The sequence below is a fragment of the Petaurus breviceps genome, unplaced genomic scaffold (assembly GCF_028583685.1).
Source record: "Petaurus breviceps papuanus isolate PSGF00001 unplaced genomic scaffold, PetGlider_PUasm1.0 42, whole genome shotgun sequence".
Lineage (NCBI taxonomy): Eukaryota > Metazoa > Chordata > Mammalia > Diprotodontia > Petauridae > Petaurus > Petaurus breviceps.
Window position 1 is genome coordinate 1,655,785 of NW_027186325.1, and position 26,512 is coordinate 1,682,296.

General features: G+C 34.1%; 1 protein-coding gene across 1 annotated transcript in view; it reads right to left on the reverse strand.

Annotated features, from left to right (window-relative positions):
- Positions 1 to 26,125, reverse strand: part of LOC138171308 (glutamate decarboxylase 1-like) — a 43,406-nt gene extending 17,281 nt beyond the window's left edge. The window contains exons 1-11 of the mRNA XM_069100764.1: positions 26,023 to 26,125; positions 24,812 to 24,940; positions 23,663 to 23,905; positions 21,536 to 21,626; positions 13,742 to 13,854; positions 12,221 to 12,336; positions 9,643 to 9,722; positions 5,645 to 5,699; positions 4,884 to 5,000; positions 4,064 to 4,128; positions 2,701 to 2,779 (exon numbers count right to left, since the gene is read on the reverse strand). Coding sequence (XP_068956865.1) covers positions 2,701 to 2,779; positions 4,064 to 4,128; positions 4,884 to 5,000; positions 5,645 to 5,699; positions 9,643 to 9,722; positions 12,221 to 12,336; positions 13,742 to 13,854; positions 21,536 to 21,626; positions 23,663 to 23,905; positions 24,812 to 24,940; positions 26,023 to 26,125 — 1,191 coding nt within the window. The remainder of the gene's footprint in view (positions 1 to 2,700; positions 2,780 to 4,063; positions 4,129 to 4,883; positions 5,001 to 5,644; positions 5,700 to 9,642; positions 9,723 to 12,220; positions 12,337 to 13,741; positions 13,855 to 21,535; positions 21,627 to 23,662; positions 23,906 to 24,811; positions 24,941 to 26,022) is intronic.
- Between the last annotated feature and the right edge of the window lie 387 nt (positions 26,126 to 26,512).

Consider the following 26,512-nt stretch of genomic DNA (forward strand, 5'->3'; position numbering starts at 1 on the left):
AAAAAAAAAACAGTGAATAACAGTGTAAATACCAATCATATAAACTGGAATACATAGACAAGGTCAATAAGACCTAAGACTCCTCCACTGATAAAATACTGAAGTTCTCTATTTCATTCTTGCCAAGAATTTAAATTCAAACTTTATCTTCCCATCTAAAAGATTACCAAGAGCATTCCTCTCTACATTGAAAGGTCAGTGAATGAGTCAGCTCAAGCTGGTTCAGGAAAATGTTATTCAACAACAGCATCTTGCACATTCACCCATCAACAGAGTAGGGAAGCTTTAACTCAAGACCCATCCACTGGTCTCTATCACCACACAAAAGACAAGTAAAACATGCAAAGAACACCGTATTCTCTAGTATAAACCACTGTTGCCAGTATCAACTATTTCTTTGTACTGTTAAGTTTTGTGATGAGAATGACCTCAGAAGAACACTAGTGTGGGAAAGATACATGAGAAACAAAGAATCACTTCCTTCCCTTTTACCATCCTGCCCATACACATATATTCAATTCGCTATATAGGAGAAATTTTTGTTCCTGTGCTCAGCCTAATAAGATTTATTCCTTTAGTGTTGAATAACTATCATTCATGTTTTCCAACCTAAATTGACAAAGAAATTTAGTATTAAATGTATGACTTATAACCTATGGTCTGACAATGATCTAAAACCATCTGAAAGATACTAACAAAATGAGCTATGTTAAATATAATTGTGTCCTTAATATCTTTTCCACAATTTTCTTTTTTATATAATTTTTACTTTGGAATTCAAAGCAATCTAATTCAGATAGAAAAAAATGTGAAGTACTTAGATGGAAGTCGAAGCAGATGTTTTCACTGGGATAATACTTCACTAATGACTTAAACAAAAACAGCTACCTCAAATTTAAGAGCACAAGAAAATGACTGTCTCTTTATAATTAGGTTTAGAATATTTTAAAAATTGTATTTAAATTAGATTTAAAATAAAAAAAAATAAAATTCATCTTCAAAATCAAAAGAGCAAAATGAATATATTATCTTTTTAATGCTGTTGCTCAAAATATGACTAGAAGAGATTATAAATTGTCTACTTGTTACAGTACCTCACTTTTATGTTATCTAAATAGATAGTTCAGTGACATATTTTCTTCTTAATGAAGTTCTACAATGATATTAGTGGTAGAATAATAGCTAATATGTATATAGTGCCTTAAGATTTCTCATCAGCAAGGTATTAAAGAGGGAACAGCACATATATCTAGAAAAGTATCAACTCTTCCAAATTCAAAAAGAAATAAGAGGCCAAGGGGATGGGGGGGGGGGGAGGAAGAGAGAATAAAGAAGGGATTCTTAGAACGATGGGTAGGTTAAGGAATAGGGGGTCAAGGTAGCATTAAAAGTAAAGTAGAGGAGTAAGAAGGCATAGGGGGTAAACAGGGTGAGAAGGATAGTGAGGAAAAATAGAAAAGAGGAAAATACACAGCAAGTAATTATAGCTTAGAATGTGAATGTGATTGAATTTACCCATAAAATGGAAATAGTAGATTAAAAATCTGAATTCAACAATATGTTGCTTTCAGGAAACACAATAAAAATGAGAGATACACATAAAGATAAAATAAAAAGCAGCAGTAGGATTTATTATGTTTAAAAAAAAGCAGGGGGAGGGGGGCGGCCAGGTAGCACAGTGAGTAAGAGCACTGGCTCCAGTGTCGGGATGACCTGGGGATCGAATCCGGGCTCAGACACTTAGCATCCACCCAGAAACACCTGGCCATGTAACCTTGAGCAAGCATAGCTCATGTTATCAATACACAATATTGCATATTATGAATTCATACATTTTTCCATACATGGTCTTAAAAATATCCTGAAAATGTTGGCACTTTGAGAACTAAAAGAATTGAGCAATAGAACCATAAGGCTTTCCCAAGGCTCTTGGTTATTTCAGAGATTAAAAGCTACCAAAAATCTCCAAAATATCCAATTAGCTTAAGAATACCAAAAACTTCCACCTATGGGTGACTGCCTCCTACTTCCCAGAGTTTTTGCTCAGTCCTCTTAAACACTTATTGAGCAAATACTTTCTCTCTTCATGATTGTCAGAATCATTATCTTAAGGTAAACTCTCAACTTCTTTAAGAAGCAACAGGGCAGTCATTAGGGGGAAATAAAATTGTTCTATCCAGTTTCTTTTTCATATGTTAAGAAAGAAAAGAAAACTAAGGTGCAAGAATGAAAAAAGCATCAAAAAACATATGTAACCTTTTATCATCAGATTGAAATATAAATAATTATTCATTTATGGGGATCAAGCCAAGCCATTTCATTGATATTTATAAAAAAGCCATGATTTCTGAAATTCCTTTACTAATGAAGTTAATCATAATTCTTGGTAGCATTGATGGGCAGGTTGCTTATATTTCCAGCACTGTCAATAATCCATGCCCGAAATAACATCAACCTCTAGTGTTATGGCACTCCTCTTCATTGGCTGGCAACTAAGTCAAGTTCAGATATGGGAATCATTCATGCATAAGGAGCAAACTTTGAAGCTTGCATCATCATTTTGTTGTAGATAATGGAAACAAGGTACCCAAAGTTTCTAATTCTGTATCTATACTTTTATAATGAGGACATTTACTATACATCAAGAGTCTTGTAACAAGATGTAAAGAAGTTCATGATATAGGAATGTATACAACTTACCTTTTCTTGGATCAGGACAACAGAACACTGAAGAGGGACACCCATCAGTTTGTGTGGATTCCAGGTTACAGAGTTGGCCCTAAGTGACAAATCAGTTGTGAACTAAATAGAACTAGCATTAAGCCAGGAAATAAAATATTAACACTTTTTTTTTGAGAGGGGAGGGCAGGAAAATTCGGGTTAAGTAACTTGCCCAAGGTCACATGGGTAATTTTGTTTGGTGTCTGAGGTCAGATTTGAACTCTCAGGTCCTCCCGTCTCCAGGGTCAGTGCTCTATTCACTGCACCATCCAGCCACCCCTAGCACATTTCTAAAGCACAGATATGACCATGTCATACACTCCATACCCCTTACTTAGTAAGCTCCAGTAGTCCCTTATTACCTCTAGGTTAAAATATAAACTCCCCTTTTTGGCAATTACAGTTTTTCATAACCGGACACCTTCCTGTCCTTTGTCTTCTTTTAATTTTCTTCCCTCCATAGCATCTTCTAGCCATAATAGAAAACTTGTTGTACTTAACATATGATGCTATATTTCCTATCTCTATGCCTTTCCACTAGCTCTTTCTTATACCTGGAATATTGCTTCTTCTCACTGCTGCCTCTTGGAAACTCTGGTTTATTTCAAGACCCAGCTCAAGTGGTAGCTTCTATGTAGGCCTTTTTGCCTCACCACCCCAGTTGCTAATACCTTCTCCTCTAAAATTACATTGCATCTGCATTTATTTTGTATATATATATATATATATATACCTATACACGTATTTTGTATATATACCTATGCATGCCTATCTATTTTTATCAAATGGAAGTTAAGATCTTTGGATGCAGCTTCATTTTTTTTCTTTATATTAACAGCACTTAGTACAATGTCTGTCACATAGTAACTGATTAATAATTGCATGTTGATGATGATGGTAACAATGATGATGGTGGTTTCCTTGCTGATGATCACATACTAATCATTATCTCCCATCTCCATGCCTTTGCACTGGCTATCCACCATCCCTAGAACATTCCCCTTCTTCACTGTCATGTCTTAAAATCCCTATCTTCTGGCTAGACTCACCTCAAACACCACCTCCTTCAGGAAGCCTTTCCCACCAATTAAAGCAACTATTAGATTCTTCCCCTTCCTCTGATTTCCTTTAGTCAACTTTGTATGTATCTTTCATATGATTATAGATGTAAATGTATCATCTCCCCTACATTTTTGCCTTTTATTATATATCCGGAGTTTAGTACCATACCTTACATACAATAAAAGGTGTTTTTTTAAATTAATGCCTACTAATCTTTCATGGCCAAGATCATTTCCCAAAAAATCATTTCCCCAAAAACAACATAATAGAATATATTTACCTTTCAATGCCATGAAGCTTATAAGAATGTTTTTTGGACATCAACAATCCACCTCCCCATGCTGCCTAAAACAAAGGTGGATAAAAAAAAACATTTATTCTTATTAGTTTTTAAAATCTCTCATTTATGTCTTATTAATTAGCTCTATCTAGCATATCAGTTTTAAACTAGGCTAGAATAATTCCTGTTCCCAAAAAGCATAACCCTAATTCCTATTATAGTTCTCTGGGTAGGCTTCTCTTGCATGGCCAATTAAAGGCCTGATTTTTCCATTACTGAAAGGAGAATTCTTGAGGGCAATGAACAGAGAGAGATGAAACAATTCTTTTGCCATGAAATTTGACAATAATACTCAACAACCCAAATTCTAAAGAACTGCTTTCTGAAATTGCTAGTTTCCAAGTGTTTAGATCCTCTTAAATGACTCTTGATTACTGCATTATTTTGAGTTAAAGGAGTGTAAACTACTATTTGCTATTATTAATGAGGTGGTCAACCAAGCAGACAGACACAATATTATGAACACTTTGGATTTGGACTTAGAATACAAAGAGGAAAACTGAAACATGATATTTACCAATCAATAAAATGGCATCTGTCTACATTATCATTTTAAAAGCATTTTTCAAAACTGCACTTTCATCTGTTTTTGTGCAATGTAGGCCAATTTAACTCCATGCACACATGTATTCATTTGAGAAAATGAGGTTTGAAGAAAACTGTCTTGCCTTCAGGGCACCAAAAGAATCATTGATGAGTCTTTCTTATATTCAGTTATTTTTAAGGAAATATATAAGATAGACACAAGTATATGCCTTACATCCACATGCATCCAGAGATTGTGCCTCTCACAAATATCAGCAATGTTGTCCAGAGGATCAAAGGCACCATATACCGTTGTACCTGCCGTGGCACTGACACAGAAGGGAGTAAGTCCCTGTCGAGAAGATAAGGTCAATGGCACATGTGTGAGGAAGCAAGAGTCCTATAGCTACTGAGTTCAAACATTCACTTAATTGACAGTCCTTTCCAAACAGTTCTTTAACTGCTCAAAATTTTTATATAATTACTATGTGTCCCTTAAACTATCAAGTGTTTTTTTCTTTACTTCTAACCATTATGTCAGTATGAAAGAAAATAACAGTTACTATATGAGCAAAGATTACCAGAGGATAGGATATAGGCTAATGATTTGCTGATTGTCTTTTTTACCTTTGCCAGAAGCAAACCTGTGGAGAAGCAACATATCGCCTATTACAGTAGTACAGCTTATGCAGTTCTATATGGAGTCTTTTGGAGACAGTTTTACTTTTTATGTTTCTTTTCCAGTTACACAGTTTTGAAAATGCCATACTTTGGGGACGGCTATGTGGCACAGTGAGTAGAGCACCGTCCCTGGAGTCAGGAGGATGTGAGTTCAAATCCAACCTCAGACACTTAACACAAAAATTAGCTGTGTGACCTTGGGCAACTCACTTAACTCCAATTGCCCTACCTGCCCCCCTCCAAAAAGAAAAAAAAAAGAAAATGACATGCTTTTGTATCACTTAGTATTCCAAGCACAGACATTTTAAAACATACCATTCTCTTGGCTCGTAGTATATTTTCCTCTAATTCTAATGGAATCATCTTCCCCCTTAAAAATGTAAATTGTCAGGAAAGACACACACTTTGTTAGCTATTCATTTTGGAGAACATATAAAACATAATGAATTCATATAGACTTTGAAGGTCAGGTTCTTGTATAGCATTTTCCAAAGGACATCAACTTTAAGAGAAATATCTTAATTATCTAGCAAATTGACCTATGCACAATGGGTGCTCAAAATCATCTTTCTGATTATCAACTGGTCTTCTTAATCAACTGTATTACACATATACATATTTGGAAATATTTAGCATTTCTTAGCTAATGTCATTGCTATTCTTTCATAATCATCTAACATCTTACATTAAAATAGAGTTTTGGTGTTTACAAAGTACTTTACATAAATTATCTCATTTCTTCCTCAGGACAACCTTATGACATTGGAATTATAATTATTCCCTTTTATAGATAAAATTCTGAACTTCCAGGGGGCTTTCAGTGACGTATTCAGAGTCATTCAGTTAGCAAGTATATGAGGCAGGATTTAAACCCAAAGTCTTCTTGATTCCAAGTCTTGTACACTGCTCATAATGCCAAACTGCTGCTTTACCCATTCAGATAACCCAGAATTACCACAAAAATGAAGGCAAATGAAAAATAATACAAATTCAATTTTGCAATCCTCTGAAAGTTTGAGTAACTCCATTTCCAAAATTGTGATTATAGAATAATAGGTCTTGAGCTAAATAGGAACTCAGAGGAATTCTATTCAAATTTCCTTATTTTATGGTTGATTAAACTGAGGCCAAGGGAGAGTAAGTGACCTATCCAATGTCACAAATCTATAGCTCCATAATATACAATATTTTGAGAAAAGTGGGGATCAGTTTTCTTTGAGATTTTTTTTTGCAGTAATTTTGTCAGCTATTCCTCAACAAAATGTTTGGGGTGGTACTATTCTTATTTCAAGTGTATCAAGTCACTAACACAGTAACTATGTCTTCTAAGTTTTTTATAAAAGGCACATAGCAGGTACTCAAAAATGCTTGTGGATTGATTGCTGTTGTTTTGTTTTTTCTCTTTGACACTAGCCTATTTGAATATCCAAAAATATATTATTCAAAAACTAGATCAATCAAACTGGTCATCTTTTGAGCTCACTATTTCTTATAATAGCCCAGAGCTATGAATGTACCTATGGCACTTTTATGCTATGCACAGAAGTAAATAAACTTGCTTTTTGAGAACAATTGACTTACTCCCTGTAGCTCAATATCAAGTAACACCAGCTACCAACTCCTGTGAGAAATCATTTTGCAGGAAGGATGTACTGTCTGCAATCTAGTCAATTAGAATTGCATTAATAATATTAATTACACTGTGAAGAGATTTTCTTTTAATTAATGTATCATATATATCATTTGATACAACCACTATAAGCCTAGACTTTTTTAACAGCAAGTACCATGGCTCTATATGTTGAACCTGCTTGAGGAACTTAAAGCATTTGAACAAAGAGGTTCAATGCCTTCCTCCTCTATCACTTTTTAGAAGATATAAGCCCACAGTAATATTTCCTTCTTTTTCTTTTACATGGACTTCATTGTGTAGTTACTCTCACAATTATTCACATGAGGTACAGAAGTGTAATAAACTTATAAATAAAGAATATGAAACAAGAAAGAACAATATATTTTAGCATGTTGTTAATGATTGCGTGCCAAATTAAAGAGATATATTCTTGACCATGAACCTGGGTGTTCTCTAGAATTTGGCAGGCAAACCATTCCAAGTGTATTTTATTTTACTTTTGGAGAGGGGAAGGAAGGGATATTGGGGTTAAGTGACTTGCCTAAGGTCACACAGCTAGTAAATATCAAGTGTCTGAGGTCAGATTTGAACTCTGGTCTTCCTGACTCCAGGGTTGGTACTCTATTCATTGTACCACCATTCCATATTTATTGTGTTAAACTTATTTACCTCTTCTATTATTGATTTCGAAATGTTAAGGCTTATTTCCCCCAACAAGATCTTACTCTACTTAAAGATAAGACACCTTTCAATATAGCTCTTTTGTATCTCCCACTGAACTAGCACAGTGCTCTATACATAATAGCTATCCAAAGGTAATCATGATAATACATTGAGAAACATATTCAACATCAACATTATCAACTTAAATCCATATAATACTTTAGGATTATAGAGTCATTTACATATATTTGATTCCCATAGCAATCCCAGAAGGTGGGTAAGTAGAATACAGCATTTTATCCCTATTTTTCTTATGAGAAAATTGAGTCCTAAAGATAGGAAATAAGTGGCTCAAGGTAACACATCTTGTCAATGGCAAAGCTGGTACCTGAATACAGGCATCTTGACTCTGTCCAAATTTTTTGGTATTTTTTTCTTCATTAAACGACAATTTTTTCCATTCAGCAGCCATTTTGTGCAATACAACATTATAGTCTAGTACCCTATTCATCACACCCAACCTAAAGTAATTCTCTTTTTGACTAAGCCTAATCAAAGCCATCAACAATCAGTATACCTATATGTTAGGGGCTACAATAGACAGAGGATATAGTAGTACAAAGATTGAGACAATTTCTTTTCTCAAAGACCTTACATCCCAATAGTGGAAATAGCAAGTACCTATAAAACATATAAAACTTAAATATAAAGGCAATAAATAGGAATATTCAAATTAGCTGATTGCAAGGCAGTTTGGAAAGGAGATATGAAAAGTCAAGGAGATAATAGTAGACTTCATGTATGTAGTCTGAGATGTAGTTTGAGCTACAGGGAGTTAAAAAAAGGACTATATGTAGTACAGATAAAGGAGAAGTGCATTCAGAGTAAGAGGGACAACCAGTGCAAAGGCAAGGAGATGGATGATGGAGGATCCTGTGTGAGGAATAGAGACAAGGCCTGTCTGGTGGATTATAGAATAAGGAGCAGGAAATAATTTCCCATGATACTATGCATATAGCTTGGAGGCAGGTTACATGGGGCCTTCAAAACTAAATAAAGGAGTTACATTTCATTTTAGAGGCAATAGGAAGCCACCAGAATTATGTAAGTTGGGGAATCAAATGATCAGACCACTATTTATGGAAAATTACTTTGGCAAAATTGTATGTGATGGACAAGAATACTGAATGAAAGTGTTTAGATGGAAAAAAAAATGAGGTCAGTTTTAGACTAGTTAAGATGTCCTCAGGACATCAAGTAGGAAATGTCCAATGGACACCTGGGACTGAAGCTCCAGATAGTCAGGCTAAATGTATAGAATATCTACATAGAGATTACAGCCAAATTTACAGGATTTGATAGGAAGAAGATAAACATGAAGATGACAAAGATGAAGGCAAAGACAAAGATGAATGTGGAGGAGGAGGAGGACAGGGCCTGGGTCATAACTTTGGAAAATACACAAAATTAGATATCAAATGGATAATGAACCAATAAATGGGACTGAGAGGATGCAGTAAGACAGGCAAAAGACAAATTGATAAAAAGAAAATCCAAACAAGAGAGAATATCAAGAAGTAAAAGGTCTTTGGTAGGCTCAAATGTAGAAGATACATCAAGAAGGATTAGGACAAAGAAAAGACTGTCACATTTCACAGTAAAGATTTCATTGGAAACTTTGGAGATACAAGTCAGAAAGCAGTTTTCAAAGAACTGAGGAGTGAAAAGAAGTAGAGGCAGTGAGTATAGGAGACTTTTCAAGGAGTTGAGTTGAGAAAAGGAGGTGAGATATAGGATAGTAGCTAGAATGAATGGTAGGATCTAGTGAAGGATTTTTCTTAAGGATAGGGGGAAACTTATCTATGTTTGAAGACAATGGTGAAAGAAAGAAATTGATAGGGAATCTAAACTGCTTTGAACTAGACATCTTCCTAAGAACCCTAAGTGAAATCAAAACATAATGGAAGCTTAGAAGTCAGCTTAATTGTAAATTTGTAATAGGAGAGTTAAATCTTACCTTTCATCACATTTTACCTCAATTACATTATCAGTTCCAATGCCAAGTACTGCTGCTATTTTCTTTATGGAATAATGACTCTTGAAAAAAAAGATATAGATATATGGACATATGAGAGGTAGCACAGCCTAGTAGATAGTCAGGAAAGGATTTACTCATTTGTTTCTTTTAGAACAAAAATGGTATCTTATACTTCTTTAGTGTTCTTTATACTGATCCAGACTGCAGAATAACCATGTGAGGAGGGGAGAGAAAGACAGAGACAGACACAGAGAGACAGAGAGAATGGATTTGTGATTACAGAAGTGCCTTGAAGTCATGAAGATCTGTGTTCAAGTCTTGCCTATGACGCATAGTGGCCATGTCATCCCCAGAAAATTCACTTAACCTATCTGTCCCCCTGACAAATCATTAACAGTATGAGCTTTAGAGTAATTGTAGATCATCAGCAAGGGCGGAAGCTCTCCACAGGGTCTTCCCTGTAATGATTATCTCACTGGTTTGAATAAAAGGGAAAAAAATACACTCTCAGCTTTCAGTATATGTGTATGTGTGTGTATGCACATACACATCTGTATATACAGTATGGATTGAGAATACATGTTTCTAGTTGTTACATTTAGATGTAACATATGAAATTTATTATCTGCATAGCTGTTTTTTCTAGGATTACAGATATGCCTCTATATTTACATTGGTGAGCTCCATTTTTATATCTTCACCACTGACTCTGAGAGTAAGATGATGGTCCTTTCCTATGTTCTCTTGCACTTGGGCACTTCTGATATGGCCATGCCCCCAAACTCAGGTCCTTCTTAACATCTTCCCCATTCTTTCCTCATGTTATACATGAAATAATGAGAATAAGTTATTAATTTGAGGTAAAATAAATAGGAAGAGAGTCAAGACTAGAACACAGATTTCCAACCCCCCAATCTACATTTTGTCCACTAGCACATGCTGTCTTATCTCAAGAATGTCACTGAGGTGGTAGTGATAGGGGAGATTGAAAACCTACTAGTCTAAATTCTATTGTAATTGTCATCACAGGCTTCATTACACCAACATAGCTTTTCCCAAAGGTTGGAGAACACTTTTATTCCCATGCTAGAAAGAGAAAGAATACAATAAAAATTGTTCCTGTAGAGTGATTAAATAGCAAGTGGTATATAGTCAATAAGAGTAATAGAAATCTCATTTGTTTAATATTTTTACATTACACCTTTGGTGTTAAAATTGCATTTAGATGGAAGGATAACATAGAATATTAAACATTTGGGGAAAAACAAATGAAACAGAACAGTTACATACAGCATGTGTCAAAGTATAATGATAAAATGTCCATTTAAATTAGCAAACTGTAGCCCATTAAATTTAGCTCTCCAGCTTTAGGAAACACCAACCATTCCACAAATTGGGTCTCCCAAAGGAAACATATTTTGATTAAGTTGAACTTGAAAGTTAGCAATAGAATAGCACTTGGTTTTAAATGATGTGAGAGTAGTGAAGTACAGGAAAATCAGGCCAATTAGAAGATTTCACTTATTAAAAAAAAGAATGAAAGAAAGAAAAAAAGGCAGAAAGTAAAAGTAATATTATGTACTCACTCAGGAAATTAAGAGTAAAATACATTTTGATGGTTATTTTCAATATGTATTATTTTATATTAATCATGTTGAGAAGCTATGTGGAACAGGAGATAAAGTTCTGGACCTGAGTTTAGGAAGGAAGACTCTACTTTCTGAGTTTGAATCTGGTTTTAGACACTTACTAACTGTGTGAGCCTGGGCAAATCACTCAGTCCTATTTACCTCAGTTTCAACATCTGTAAAATGAGCTGGAGAAGGAAATGGAAAATTGTTCCAGTATCTTTGCAAAGGGAACCCCAAATGATATCAGAGTCAAACATGACCAAAAGGACTGAACAACAACAAAGTTAATCATGTCATATCATATCACATCACATCACATCAAAGCATATATTATATCATATGTCATGTCATGCCATACCATACCAAATCATATCATATCATACCATCTCTAGGTGCAAACACATCCACACATGATGTCCTAAAAGTCATAGTATCCTTTTAAGTTATTTTGAAAAATTGATAGAATTTTTGTGGTACACTATTTTTTTACAGTCTAGTTATTCAGTCAAAATTTTTCTTTCCAATGTCTTTGTCCCTAAATCAGAAACTGAGACCCTTCCACTATTATTGACCTCACAGTTCTTTATTTCATTAAAAAGAGACAGAAATGAGCTTGCTTGAAATATGTTGCAGGCCCCTTATTTAGATAAAGTGAATACTATGTCTTTCTTTCCATTTGCATCTTTTTGTTAACCTGCTAAAATGAATATTTTCCATATTGAATTATTTATATCAGACATCTTACCAGTGACAGATCACTCGAAACATTTCCACACATGTAGCTCTTTATGATATGGGTACATAGACCTTGCCCCAGAAAAATGTCCATTTGCTACATGCACTCCTATGTTGAGGGTCTTATCAATGTTTATTTTTATTTTAAATTATACATTTTAAAACAGTTTCTTCATTTAAAATTTACTTACATGTTCAGATACAAATAATACAATTTGTGGAAGTACAGTCATGCCTTTGGTTTTAATCTCTGGAAATTTTTTATAACGAGCTACCAATATGCCATATAGATTTGATATGCTCCCACCTATGGAAAAAGGGGAGAAATAATACTAAATTAAGAAATCCACCCAACTGAAGTTAAAGTCATTTATTGCTATTGATATCTTTTTTAAAATATTCTCATAGAGGGTTTTAAGAGAAATGTTAATACCACAAGTTACTTTTTTGAAATTCACTAATAAAAATAAAAGCAAATTCCCAAGGGGGAAATGTGAAAATTATATCTACTTTCATGCAATCATTTAATTTATCGGAGAAGATATGAGTCCTTCTCTTCTGACTGGTATTTGAATAGGAATCCCTTCCATAGAACACTAGACCTGAAGCTATCATTGAATATACAACACTGAAAATATCTTTACAGACATTGCAAAATCATGAAATGGCAGGTACATGTAGCATCATAGGCTATTATAAATAGAAAGGTCATTAGCAATCATTTAGACCAACAACTGTCATTTACAGGTGAGGATACTGAAACCTATGCATATCAAGTGAAGTTCTCATGCCAAAGAGCAAAGCTAAAACAGAAAAGGCACTCAAACCTGGAATTCATGAGTTTTGGTCAAGTGTCTAACCCATGAAGTTTTCTGAAATTGAATTTCTCTGTGTCTATAGCAGTGTCCAGACCTACCAGTTTAGAAATTCTAATAAAAATAGGAAATTAGGATAATCTATGTAACTTATTTTAAGGTGAAACCATACTGATTCCTATTGGTCATTACTTCCTTAAGCCATTAGTGTAATAATCAATTCTATAATGTTTCTAGACATTAATGAAAAATTCACTGGGTGAATATTTTCAAAATCTATTTTTGACTTATTGTTTTGTTTTTGAAAATTAAGTCATTTTTTTCCTTCTCCAGTTTCACATCTACTTACCACAATAGCTGAGATGATCAAGAGGGGTTCAAAAATCTCATCTACCAAAGTTCATAGAGTTCTAAGTAGCATCATAGATTTAGAGTTGTAATTATTGGGGAATGAAATCACCCAGTTCTAGAGACTTGGATTTATTAAGAACAGCTAAGCATTCACCTTATTCTTTTTTAAAGTAATTTTTTCTTATACCTTATGGTTTTTCACTGCCTAGAATTTCACTTATATCTTTCCCTTTCATTGTTTCTTGAGAGTCATTCTTTTGGAGATAATTTAATTTTTAAATAAGAAGAGAAAAATCAGTAAAAAATCAATCAAAATATTGTAATCATTCCAAGTAAATTATATTTTTTTCCTATTTTTCCAGTGTAAAGAAAAGGAAAAAAGGAGGGAGAGAAGACAGCCAAGTGAAATAAATTTAAATTTGACAAGCACAATTCAAATTAAAAGAAAGCCATGCCTAAATTTCACTCTTTAAATATAAAAATCAAGACATTCTTTTTATACCCCATCACACATGATTTAATCTGGCCCTTAAAAATTCTGCTTACCAGGAGAAAATATTCCATCAGCTTCTGTTTCTCCCCAACCAATTATCTCATGCATTTTCTTGAGGAGGATCGTTTCCATGACAATAAATACAGGGGATATTTCATATGTAAACCTGAATATGACATAAATTAAATTGCTAATAGCATTAAAAGCTACACATGCATAAAATGAGCACCATCTGTAGTAATGGCTAATATCTACATAGCACTTAAACATTTGCAAGGTATTTTATATAAGTTATATTAGTCAATCTTCACAGCAATGTGAAAGGTTGGTCCTACTTTTTTTTTTTTTTACCACATTTTATATGTGAGGAAGTTGAGACTGAAAGTGACTTGCCCAGGATTAGATATTTAATGACTGTCTGAGACAGGACTTAAAACTATGTCTTCCTAACTCTAAGACCAATATTATTTACATCACTGCCTCCTATATTGACTGTGCAGGATTACACAATGTATGGTTTGATAGATTAAAAATAATAATAATATCATATGATCTCTTTTTTATATTTAAACGGCTATGAAGAAGCTTAACACCCAATAATCTGTCTCTTCTCTTTTTCCACTATAGGTGTAAGCAAAATTGATAGTTTAGAGAATAGTAATTCTCTAAACTATCAAATATGCTTCATAAACCAGATTTATGAGTATAATTATATCATTACCCCTGTCAAATTCCCTGTGCCTCAATCTTAAAATGCCTCCTACTGTCTTAAAAGAGACTTTAAAATGATCCGAGAAGAAACACAACAAATTTAGCAATGACTAAGTACTAGTAATGTCTTGTTTATAGGATACTTTAAGTTTTACAAAGTACTTTAAATACATTATCCAATTTGAAGCTTGTGGCTGCTATGAGGTAAGTTCTAGAGGCATTATCATCCTTCCTTTTGGAAGATAAGGAAATGAAGATTTAAATAATTATTGTGAGTTGCCAACTGTCAGACAGCAAAGAACAGAAACAAAATTCAGAATCAGATCTCCTGATTCTAATTCACTGTAATTTCCACAAAGCTACACTGCCCCTCAAAAGGAAAAAACAATAAGCAGCAGTCATGTGTCCAACTTATTTTTAATTATAATTTTTGAATTTATGATAGTTTTAGTCCTACTTATTGTTAGGTAACTGCTTATGAAATATCAAGTAGAAAAATAAGCTTTCCAATGGTATTAATAATAATCACCAAAACAATTTCCTTTTTTCTTCATGAAAAAAATTATAAATTAGTATCTAGCTGACTTGTTTCAGTTTGATTTTTAAGATTCCTTTCTGTGAGATATTTCTTTTTATTGTCACCTATTATAATCCTGAACTCTGACACAGCATATTGCTTTCCTTTTTTTCCAACTCATCACATCCCATTTCCTAATTATCAAAGGCACTGTCCTAAAAAAAGTCATGATTTGCTTCAAAACAACCTGGCAGCAGAGCCCATGAGTCAAGAGATCAATTTTCTTATTATCAAAAGTTTGTTTTGGCAAAGGGATATCATAATAGAAATTCACAGTGAAGATGAATTCAGTACTTTAAAAATGTAGTCTTCTTTGCTCCTCAGAACAAATAGGAGAACTAGATGCTATCATTATGCCCATTTTATAGATGAAAACACTGAGGCTGAGTTTTAATAACATGTTCGAAGCTAGTTACACTCTGAGGCAGATGTTGAACTCAATATTCCTAAGTCTAAGTATAGAATTTTATCAACTACACCAACTGTCTTTTATATCCTTCTTCACATTATATTGGCCTATAAAGAACAAAAAATTCTGCATATTGTAATCCACACTAAAGCAGACAGCTAGGTGGTTCAGTGGATAGAATGCTCTGGGTATGAAGTCAGGAAGATTCATCTTCCTGAGTTCAATTCTTGCCCAAGACATTTACTAGTTATATGACCCTGGGCAAGTCACTTAGACATGTTTACCTCAGTTTCCTCATCAGTAAAGTGAGCAGGAGAAGGAAATGGCAGCCCCTTCCAGTATCTTACCAAGAAAACCCCAAATAATGTTAAGAAAATGTGGCTAAATTGACTGAACAACAACAAAAAATAAACACAAATGTCAGACTATGGAAGTTAATGGTCTTTCTGTAAAGATATGTAAAGATCAAGTACCAGATAAAGTTCTTGGAAGAGGAAACAAATTTATCACTTATGCTCTTTTTTGAATTTCAACTATGGAAGATAGCCATGAGTCATAACAAGCTATCTCAGAATGATGGTCACCTAAATGACAATTGTCCCATTATAAAAATCACAGGAGATTATTCTTGTCTTCATAGACACAACATTAAGACAATGAAGGAAAATCTAGATAGTGGTCTTAGTGGCCCCTAATATGCTCTACCCCTAAAGGGCCTTTCTTCACTCAGAAGCAGCTGAACAGGGCCAGAGCCAAGATGGCAGAGGAAAAGCAGCAATTCCCCTGAACTCTCTCAAAACTCCCACCAAAAAACTTTAAAATAACACCTCAAATCAAATTGTGTAATGGCAGGAGCAACAAAAAAACAGGGTGAAAAAGTTTTCTGTACTAAGACAACTTGTGTCAGCAAGAAAGATCTGTCTCATGGATGTGGTGATCAGGTCAATAGTGTAGTACAGCGTTAGTCACCATGGAAAGCCAGCAGTAGACCTTGTAGGCAGTTGCATCAGTGATAGGCCCGAAGATGGTAAGGGGGTCAGACAACTGGTCAAAAAAAGATTATGATGGACCTTTTATTGGTCCTGGGTACAGACCTCTGTCCCATGGCCCAAATGACATTTCAGGTCACAGACCTAGGGAAAAGAGGAGCACTAGTGCCCTACGATTTGTGACCCCAGGGGGAGTAGGAACACTGGTCAAAGTTCCAAGGAGGAGAATAGTTCTTCTTGTTGATCATAGGTTATATATAGTATACAAGCAAGGAAAGCAATGATAACACATCTCCTTATATCATACTACGTGCAAGGAATTGAACATTTGCAGACACCCCACCTTAGGTAGGTCTGAGAAGAGCAATATGAAAAACCTGAAACTTGGAACAGTGCCTTCTCTAGCATGTGAGCAGAGTCCCAGTTTAACATAAAGTTAAAAGTGAAAAAAAAGTCTAGGAAAATAAATGAACAATAATACAAAAGAATTGGGTCAAAGAAAGTTACTGTGGTGACATGGAACATCAAGACATTAAGTGAGAAAGAAAGAAAAAAATCAAAACCACATCCAAAGCCTCAAAGAGAAAAAATGTGAACTAGACACAATTCCCCTCCCCCCCAAAAAAATCCTGGAAGAGCTCAAAAAGGGTTTTAAAAATGAAAAGAGTAGTAGATGAAAAAATTTGGGAAAAGAAATGACAGTGATATGACAAAATTATGAAAAGAAACTCAATAGTTTGGTAAATGAAGCACAAAAAAAAACCCTGAAGAAACTAACACCTTAAAAAACAGAATGGACCAAAGAGTTAAAAGATGCACAAAAATTCACTGAAGAAAGGAACTCCTTAAAAAGAAGAAATGGCCAAATGGAAAAATGTGCAATAATTATTTTCTTTTTCTTTATTTTATTTATTATAATCATTGAAGAGGGGCATCTAGGTAACACAGTGAATAGAGCACCAGCCCTGGAGTCAAGGGAACCTGAGTTCAAATATGGCCTCAGACACATAACACTTACTAGCCATGTGACCTTGGGCTAGTCACTTAACCATAATTGCCCTGCCCTACAAAAAAAAAAAAAGAACAATAGCAAAAAAAAAAAGAATTAATTCAAAGAGAAAACAACACACACAGAGTAAAAAAAGGGGGGGGGCTGGAGTGGAATCAATTATGCTAAGAGAGAAAGAAAAGGATTAACAGGGAGAAAATAGGATGAAGAAAATTGCACAGTAAACATAGCTGTAAATATGAATGGTTTGAACAACCATAAAATGGAAGCTGATAGCAAAATGGATTAAAGACCAGAATCTGGCAAAACATTTTCTACAAGATGCATCCTTGAAACACACACATACACACACACACACACACACACACACACTAAAAATAAGTGACTGGAGGGGTATCTATTATGCTTCAGCTAAAGTAAAATAAAAACAAACAAAAAATAAACAGGGCTTTCAATCAGGTTTTCAAACTAAGCAAAAGGAAAAATAGACCTAATTTAACAAAAGCTACATAGGAAAACTACATCATGCTAAAAAGTACCATTGACAATTAAGTAATATCAAAGGTAATGCATCAATAGTATACCATCCAAATTCTAAAAGGAAAACTTAAAAGAATTGCAGAAAGAAATAATAAAACTATATTAGTGGAGGACCTCAACTTTCCCCTTTCAGACCAGACAAATTAACAAAAAATTAAAAAACAAAGAAGATAAAGAAATGGATAATTTTTTTTGAAAGTTAGATATGATAGATCTCTGGAGAAAATTGAATGGGCATAGAAAGGAGTATACCTTTTCCTCAGTTGTAGAAAGTACCTTTAAAAAATTGACCATGTACTAGGGTATAAAAACCTTACAACCAAATACAGAAGAGTAGAATTATTAAATGCATCATATTCAGATCATGCTGCAATGAAATATATATTTTATAAAGGGCCACAGAGACATAGATAAAAATTGTTTGGAAATTGAATAATCTAATCTTAAAAATAAGTGGATCAAAGAACAAATCATAGAAACAATAAATAATTTTATTAAAGAGAATTACAACAATGAGACAACATGCAAAAGTTTATGAGATGCTGGGGAAAATTTATGTCTCTAAATGTTTAAATCAATAAAATAAAGAGTAGACAAATGAATTGGGCATGCAATTAAAAAAGAAATATAGAAAAAGAACATTCAAAATCCTCAATTACATGTGAAATAAATTGGAAATCCTGAAAAGTCAAAGGAAAGATTAATAAGATTGAAAGCAGTAAAACACTGAAAAATAAATAAAAAATATGTGATCTGGTTGTATTAGAAAAAAATAATAAAATAGATAAATATTTGGTTAATTTGATTTAAAAGAAAGAAAACCAAATTATCATTATCAAAAAAGAAAAAAAATGCTACCAATGAAAAGGAAATTAAGGCGATTATTATCAGCTCTTTTCTCAATTACATGCCAATAAATCTAACAATCAAAGTGAAATGGATGAATATTTACCAAAACATAAATTGCTTGGATTAATAGAAGAGAGAATAGAATACTTAAATAACACTATCTTAGAAAAAAATAATTGAACAAGACAAAAATCACCTCCCTAAGGAAAAAAAATAGTCATCAGATGCAGATGGAATCAAAAGTGAATTCTACCAAACATTTAAGAGCAATTAATTCAAATATTATATAAACTGTTCAGAAAAATAGACAAATTCCTTTTATGATACAAATATGGTGCTGATAACTAAAGTAAGAAGTACAAAAACAAAGAAAGAAAACCTTAGACCAATTTCTCTAAAGAATATGGATATTATTCTGGATATATTATTCTTTTTTTTTTTGCTTTTTGGAGGGAAGGCAAGGCAATTGGGGTCAAGTGACTTGCCCAAGTCACACATTTTTTTGTGTTAACTGTCTGACTGCATTTGAACTCAGGTCCTCCTGACTCCAGGGCCAGTGCTCTATTCACTGCACCACCTAGTTGCCCCAGTATACATTATTTTTTATTGTACATCTAGACACTTTACCACCTAGAATAAAATATTCCAAGTGCCCTGATCATTTAATGCAGAAGCTGCTGAATGTTCTATTTTTCTGATTATGACTCTATGATATTTGAATTGTTTCTTTCTGGCTTTCTGAAATATTTTCTCCTTGACCTGGGAGCTTTGGAATTTGGTTACATAATATAAACAGAATGCTAGCAAGAAGATTAAAGCAATTTATTGCAAAGAGGAAGGGAGGGAGACCGGAAGAAATGGAGAGAGAGAAAAAAAGAAATAAGAGAAAGGAAACAGGGAGGAAGGAAGAGAGAAGGAGAACATTCTAAGTGCCAGGCCTGTGCTAAGCACTTTACAAATATCTAATTTGATCCTCATAAGAAACCTGTGTGGCAGGTTCTATTATCCCCATTATATGAATGAGGAAATTGACATTAAAGATTAAGTGACTTATCATAGGTCATAAAGGTAGTAAATATCTGAAATCATTTGCAAACTCGGGTCTTCCTGAATCCAGTCTCAAGAGTCTATCAGCTGTACAATCTGGGTAATGGAAACCCCTCTCCCATTTCAGGTAGATGTTTTCCCTGCAAGTTTTTGTCTTTGAGAGCTGCCTGGATCAATGAGTAGTTAGATAACTTACATAAGATCACACAGCCAATAAGTTTCACAGACAACATTTGAACTCAGGTTTTGTGGTTTGAAGGCCAGGTCTCTATTCACTACGCCTGATTGCATCTCCTACAAATGAAGAGAACTGCAAATGAATTCATCACATCAGTTGCTCTTCCTTACTAATTGTTTCTGATACAGCTATCTATGAGGACATTCTCTCCAGCAATGTAAGTCACAATCCATCCCTTCCTCATCAATACATGTGATTTTTGTCCATGTTTTCTTATGCTCCAGAAGAGGTCCACTCATTATTATAGGGACCTTCTTCTTGGCCTCTTATATTAGGTGGCTGCTGATAGAGCTTTCAGTCTTTCAATTATTTTTTTCTTTGCTTTTGCTACATGACTGGCCTCATTTTTTTCTAGCCATATACTCCTCTGTTGATACCCATCACACTGCTTCTCTCATGAATTTTCTCTTTGGTAATGTTATAGCACACTCTTTCCCATATGTAATTTTCCCTTGCCTTTTGGCTAACCATCAACATCAACTTTTGGCAGACTGTAGTATGCTATAATTTGAAGCCATACACTGTCCCCCCAAAAAATGTTTATGTTAAGAAGATATATGTTTATTTCAGGGAGAAGTGAGAAGTTATTTTTTAAAAACCAACTTAAAATTTCCCAAAGGCAATTTATCTTATTTGATTCCTTCTGTTCAGTCCTATACCTATGGTATTGTCCATATGTACCATCTGTCTTATATGTACTTGTGAATGAAGCTGCTCTACAGGTAGTTCATGCAATTGGGAAAATTTTTTATTTATTCACAAATCATTATTTATTTGCTTTTTTGCCCTTAGGTAGAACAATTAGCCTGAATTTAATGGAGAATCATGGTAATGAGGGTTTTCAGAGAAAAATGAGATATATCATCATTGTTGATTATTTAAGACAAAATGACAAGGGATATATATTTGTGACATGTTCCTATATATTCATTTACTCATTTCATTCAGTAATCCTTCATTCATTCCACAAACATACTGACTACCTGCCTTCTGGACACTATAAGATGTATTGTCAGGTAATGGGAGATAAATTGACTTACTATCTTACATTGGGATTATTTGGGTACTGAAGCTCAAGTTAACCAATTTTGGAGATGTACTTTGCATTCAGGGAGTTGTGACCCCTGAAAATCTGGTAACTGACTGCTTCAGTGACTTCATATGAATATCTCAGGTATCAGGATGGATTGCACAAACTGTGGAGCAGGCAGATTAGGATATCAATGGAATAGGTGGTGAGAATTTCCAAGCATAAGGAGGACCCTGATGTCACAATAAAAAAGAAGTGAGACCTATTTCTTGGGTTTCAGTGTCTCAAGTATCCCATCTGTCATTCATGATTTTCCCAATAACACCAGAGGATAGTACTTTTAGATTCTGGGGCTACTTTGGGCATAGAAAAATATAGCTTCAGAAGAAATCAGTTTGTTTGATGAATTCATTATGAAGGCATCTGAGGGTAATGAAAACCCACTTACATGTTAGTATTTGCAGTAGCTGTCAACCACTCACCAGCCAATCCAATTATATCAAGGCCACTGGAGAGCTGATTAAAAAAGCGAGGGTGTCCTAGAAAGAAACCACAGCCCAGAGGCATCACACATGTTATCAGGAGGCAAGGCATTAAAAACTTCATCAGCTAAATGCTAGGGATGCAAAGACAGTCCCTGATATTAAGGATTTTGAATTGTAGTGAAGAAGACATGCTAAAACTAGGCACAGACAAGATATACACAGAGTTGATGAAAGGTATTCTAAGAGAGGAAAACATAGCAGCTAAGGACATGGGAAATGCCTCCTATAAAAGTTGACATTTTGTCTGAGCCTTGAATGGAATGTCAGAAACTAAGAGGTGGAGATGAAAAGGAAGGCACTCCAGATATTGAGGTATAGCTGTGCAAAAACATGGAGAAAAATGCTACAATGTCATTTCAGATCAGGGGTTCCTTCACCTTTTTCTTCACCAATGACTTATTGCTTGTTTGTTTTGTTGAGGTTTTAAAGTATTTCAATTGCAATCCAAATCAACTATTTTCTTTGCAATTCTGTGCATTTTATTTTATTCATTTAAAAACATTATTCTGAGAAAGGATCCATATAAATAAGCATCCAGACTATGAATCAAAGAATATACATTTAGAATTGACTAAGAGACAGAGACAGATAGAGGCAGACTGAAAGGGAGACAGAGATCTAGACAGATAGAAAAAGACAGAGAGAGAGAGGGAGGAGGAGGAGGAGATGAAGAAGAAAAAGAGAATTAAGAGAAAAAGGAAAAGAAATCCTTGTGAAGGTGTAGAAAAATTTTTTAAAAAGCTAACAAAATAAAGTTTAGAGGAGGGGGGAATTTTAATTAAATACAACAAAGAGGGGAAAACAAAGCAAGGATGAGTGTAGACAAATTCAATGAAAAACCTAATAAAACTATTCAAATTAAACCAACTGATTAAATCAAAGAGTGCTATTCACCTGTAGAGAGAGGTGATGGGCTCAAGATGCAAAATAAAAATTTTTTTTAGATGTGGAGAACATGGGAATTTGTTTTGTTTGACTATGCATGTTATATATTAGAAGGATTTATGCATATGTTGTAAATAAGGTTTATTTTTCTTTCTCGTTAAGGGTTGGAGGATAGGACGGCAGGAAGCAGGAAGGAGAGAAAATAAAAACTTGATTTTTTGTTGTTGGAAAATGTTATCTCACTGAAAAAAAATCACTTCATTTAGACTTTTATAAGTTAACACTATACATTTGACAGGGTTGAGTAAGGCTTTAAAAGATCATTTTTCCCCATGTCTTCTTCATTAGAATTCAAAAGATACTGGAACACCCCAGGGAGTCCCATTATATAAATACATTAATTCATTTAATGAGAACATTACATTATGGCACCATTATTAACTAAGGTATTGATGTATAATTTAATTTTTCATTTTAAAACATTTTTAAAAATCAAGTTGAATAAAGGTCTAATTTTTGACATTGACTATCTATTTCATTACATAACCTCATTGGTTCTCCTTTAATTCAACAAGACTTAGCAAACAAATCATAAAGCAGTTATAATAAGTATTTAAGAAGGGAATCCCCTTGAAGGAAGTATCTCACACTGATGAAAGCAGAGATATTTGAGATATTAAAAAAACATTTAGCTCATGTATTTCACTTGTTTTGTAAACTAATAATATATATTTTTAGAACTCATAATATTGGTCAGATTCACTATAAAACGTTTATGGAAAATTATGAAGAATAATAAAAAGAATCAGAAAAGTCATTGTTATTACCTTCTAAACAAAAGTACAGGTTAGAAAGGTCTGTAATGTAATAGGTCAATATGGTGGAGTAAGCAAATATATTGATGAAACCATAGCTCCATCAAAATATCCAAGTAATATTATTTTAATGCTAAATGAAATTATATACAAACATGTATATGCAGGCATATATGTATATGTATGCATACATACATACAGATATATATTCAGATTTCCTGAAAATGTACATTTGGTAATAAACTTAACAGTGGTAGTATGCCAGTTTAGGTATACTCTACTCTTAAAACTTCCCAGTATAAAATGTACCTTCCTGGTTTTACATATCACCTGTTCTAACTCCATATTTTAATGTATCTCTGCAATCAACAAGTAGCTGTTCCAGTGGTTTGGGCTGGTCAGACAGTTCTAAGTTGAACCCATCCAAACCTTCAAGAAGTTGGTGAGGGTGATGGAAGTCCAGTATTTTACTTTCCTCATCAAAAGTTTTTCTGATATAATGCAGGAGAATGTCGACCACCTCTAGCAAAAAGTGTTCTGTGAATTCACCTCCATGTTTAGATGGCAATAAATCTATGTAAAAACTCAAAGAAATATCAAGATTTTATTTCAGACTTAGGTTAACAATAGTTCCCCAGAAAATATATCAGAGATTCCTTACAATTGAACTAGTAATTATTGTTTAGGTATAACATGTGGCATATGACATATCAAGTAGAGACCAAAAGTTTAGACAAATTCTGAATTGTAACATTCATTGATGCATTCTTGTCTTGTCAACATACTGTAACAGAAGAATTCTAAAACTAGTCTGAGACCAACATTCAAGCAGCCCATCCACTCTGTTCTGTCTACTCCATGCAATGGGAACATCTGGACCATTCAAGTGTCTGGCATGTGGCAGACACTTAATAGACAATTATTTAGTAATTGAATTTGAGTCATGCCTTATTAGCTCTTCATGATCAATATGTAAAGGGGTGAATATGGGAACAGATTATCTTTCCAAGAAATATTGGCTGATTTTCCTTTTAAAATAATTTGCAAGGCATGATTTTTAAATTTAAAAAATCTTATGGATATCTTCTCTTTACATTTTTTCAACTTGCAAATATATGAGTATGTCCTTCCTTACTCAGAGAGCCATCTCCTATGAAAAGAAAAGAAAAGATAGATATAAGGAAGGAAGAAAGAAAGGGAAAAAGAAAGGAAGAAGCAAAGAAAAAGAGAAAATGAGAAAGAAAAAAGGGAGACAGAGAAAAGAGGGGAAAAAACAATGCAACAATTGAATCTGACAGTATAATGCAGTGTCCTGTAACCATAGTTCTACCTCCCCTCTGCAAGGAATGGATGGAGCACCCTATGATTTTACATAAAATATATTCTTTTCTCTCAGCAATATACATACAAATATTGAGATTCTTTTATATCACAAAAAAAGTGACAAAGAGGAAAGTCATTTGATCCCTTTGTTCTTACCTGAGGCATAAACATTTGAAAAATCAGTAATGAAACTTTTAATATTATCATCTTTTCCCTTGTCTTCTTCACCACTTTGAATACCACTAATGGATTTTTTTCTCCTCTGTACTTCATGTACCTGTACACCTGGACAAAAACATTTTGAGAGAAGCTTGTTCTGTGATTGTGAAGAGATTTGATATGTGTCAATTATGTGTGGTTATTTTTGAAATCTCATAAATTAATGGATGTGGAGAAGAAAATGATCATTGTAATAATCCTTCTAAACCCTTACCATATTATTTTCAGTAAAATTCACCTCTCAACTTCTTACACATGATCTTATGAAGTTGATTCTATGTTTATTCTGGCCTATTAATTATTCACTATGATTTAACTCCACATGTCTGTCTTTTGTCCCTCCAACAAATTGGAAGCCCCTTAAAACCAGGATTGTGTCTGACACTCATTTTCCCCCATGATATCTAGCACTATGTATAATTTTCAAGTAATAAATATGCACTAAAAGATAATATATTACATAGTACATATGCACTATACACATGATACAATACACAGATACAATAATATAACAGTAAAGGTTATGAAAGAGCTCACCTTATATGAATTTACCCTTTATTATTTAAAGAAAAAAAGGCTTTAAACATTATTTCACCTAATCAATGATCATTGAAATCTGAGCACATTTTGGCATCAAAAATCAATTAACATTAATGGATACTTTCTTTGTGGACAGTTTTGAACTGCTGATGTTAGAAACTAAAATCATTCTGGCAGGGAACTTCCGTGTAAGAAAATGCCCCTTACCAATGCAGTTTAATACCTTCCCTGCAACTTATAGTTCTAATTTAATTACCTAAAGCACAGAGGTTGAATGATTTGCCCAGGGACACATAGCCAGCATAGATAAAATGCAAGACTTAAAACCATATCTCTGTGACTTCAGGGCACCCTCTAACCAATAAACCATCCTTTCTATATCTATTTCTCTGTCTCTATATATCTCTCTTACCCCCTCCCCTATCCTGTCCCTCTAATCCTCCCCTTGCCTTCCAATCTCCCACTCTTCCCTCCTCTTGCTCTTTCCCTTTCTCTATGTATTTCCCCATCCTTTCTTTGTATAACACCAATGCAATATTCCCAGTGCCCATGGCAGCTATGAATATGCTGGTGTACTTCTGAATCACAAAATGTAACAGATTCCCCACCTGGAAGACAGAACACCAGAAATTCAAATCCATCATAGCAACCAAGAAGTTGGTGCACATAACCAATGCAGAGAGCAGCAACATCGCCAAGCCTTTCCTCCATCAGGCCTTCAAAACAAAACAGTCTCCCTTAAGCGAAAATGACCCTCTCTCATTCATGCTAGTTGCTTTGCCACTATTCTGCTTGCTCCCAGCTATGCTAATGTACTCTCTCTGCTCCTTCCTGCTCTACCCTTCCTGTTCCATCCTTTCAGCAAGCTCCTCCCACCATTGGTTCCATGTGATTACATTTGGCCTATTAAGGGACAGGGTAGATCTTCAAATTCCATTACCATTATACTCTGGCAATGAGTCCTAGGCATGGGAAGCAGAGGTTTCCAGAATGTACTAGTTTCAAAGTACAATGAGTGCAAATCAGGTCTGGCTATGTAAAACTTGATGTCTATGATTCCTTCTGCTAATAAAGAAATGTGGTATTTCATTAATATTG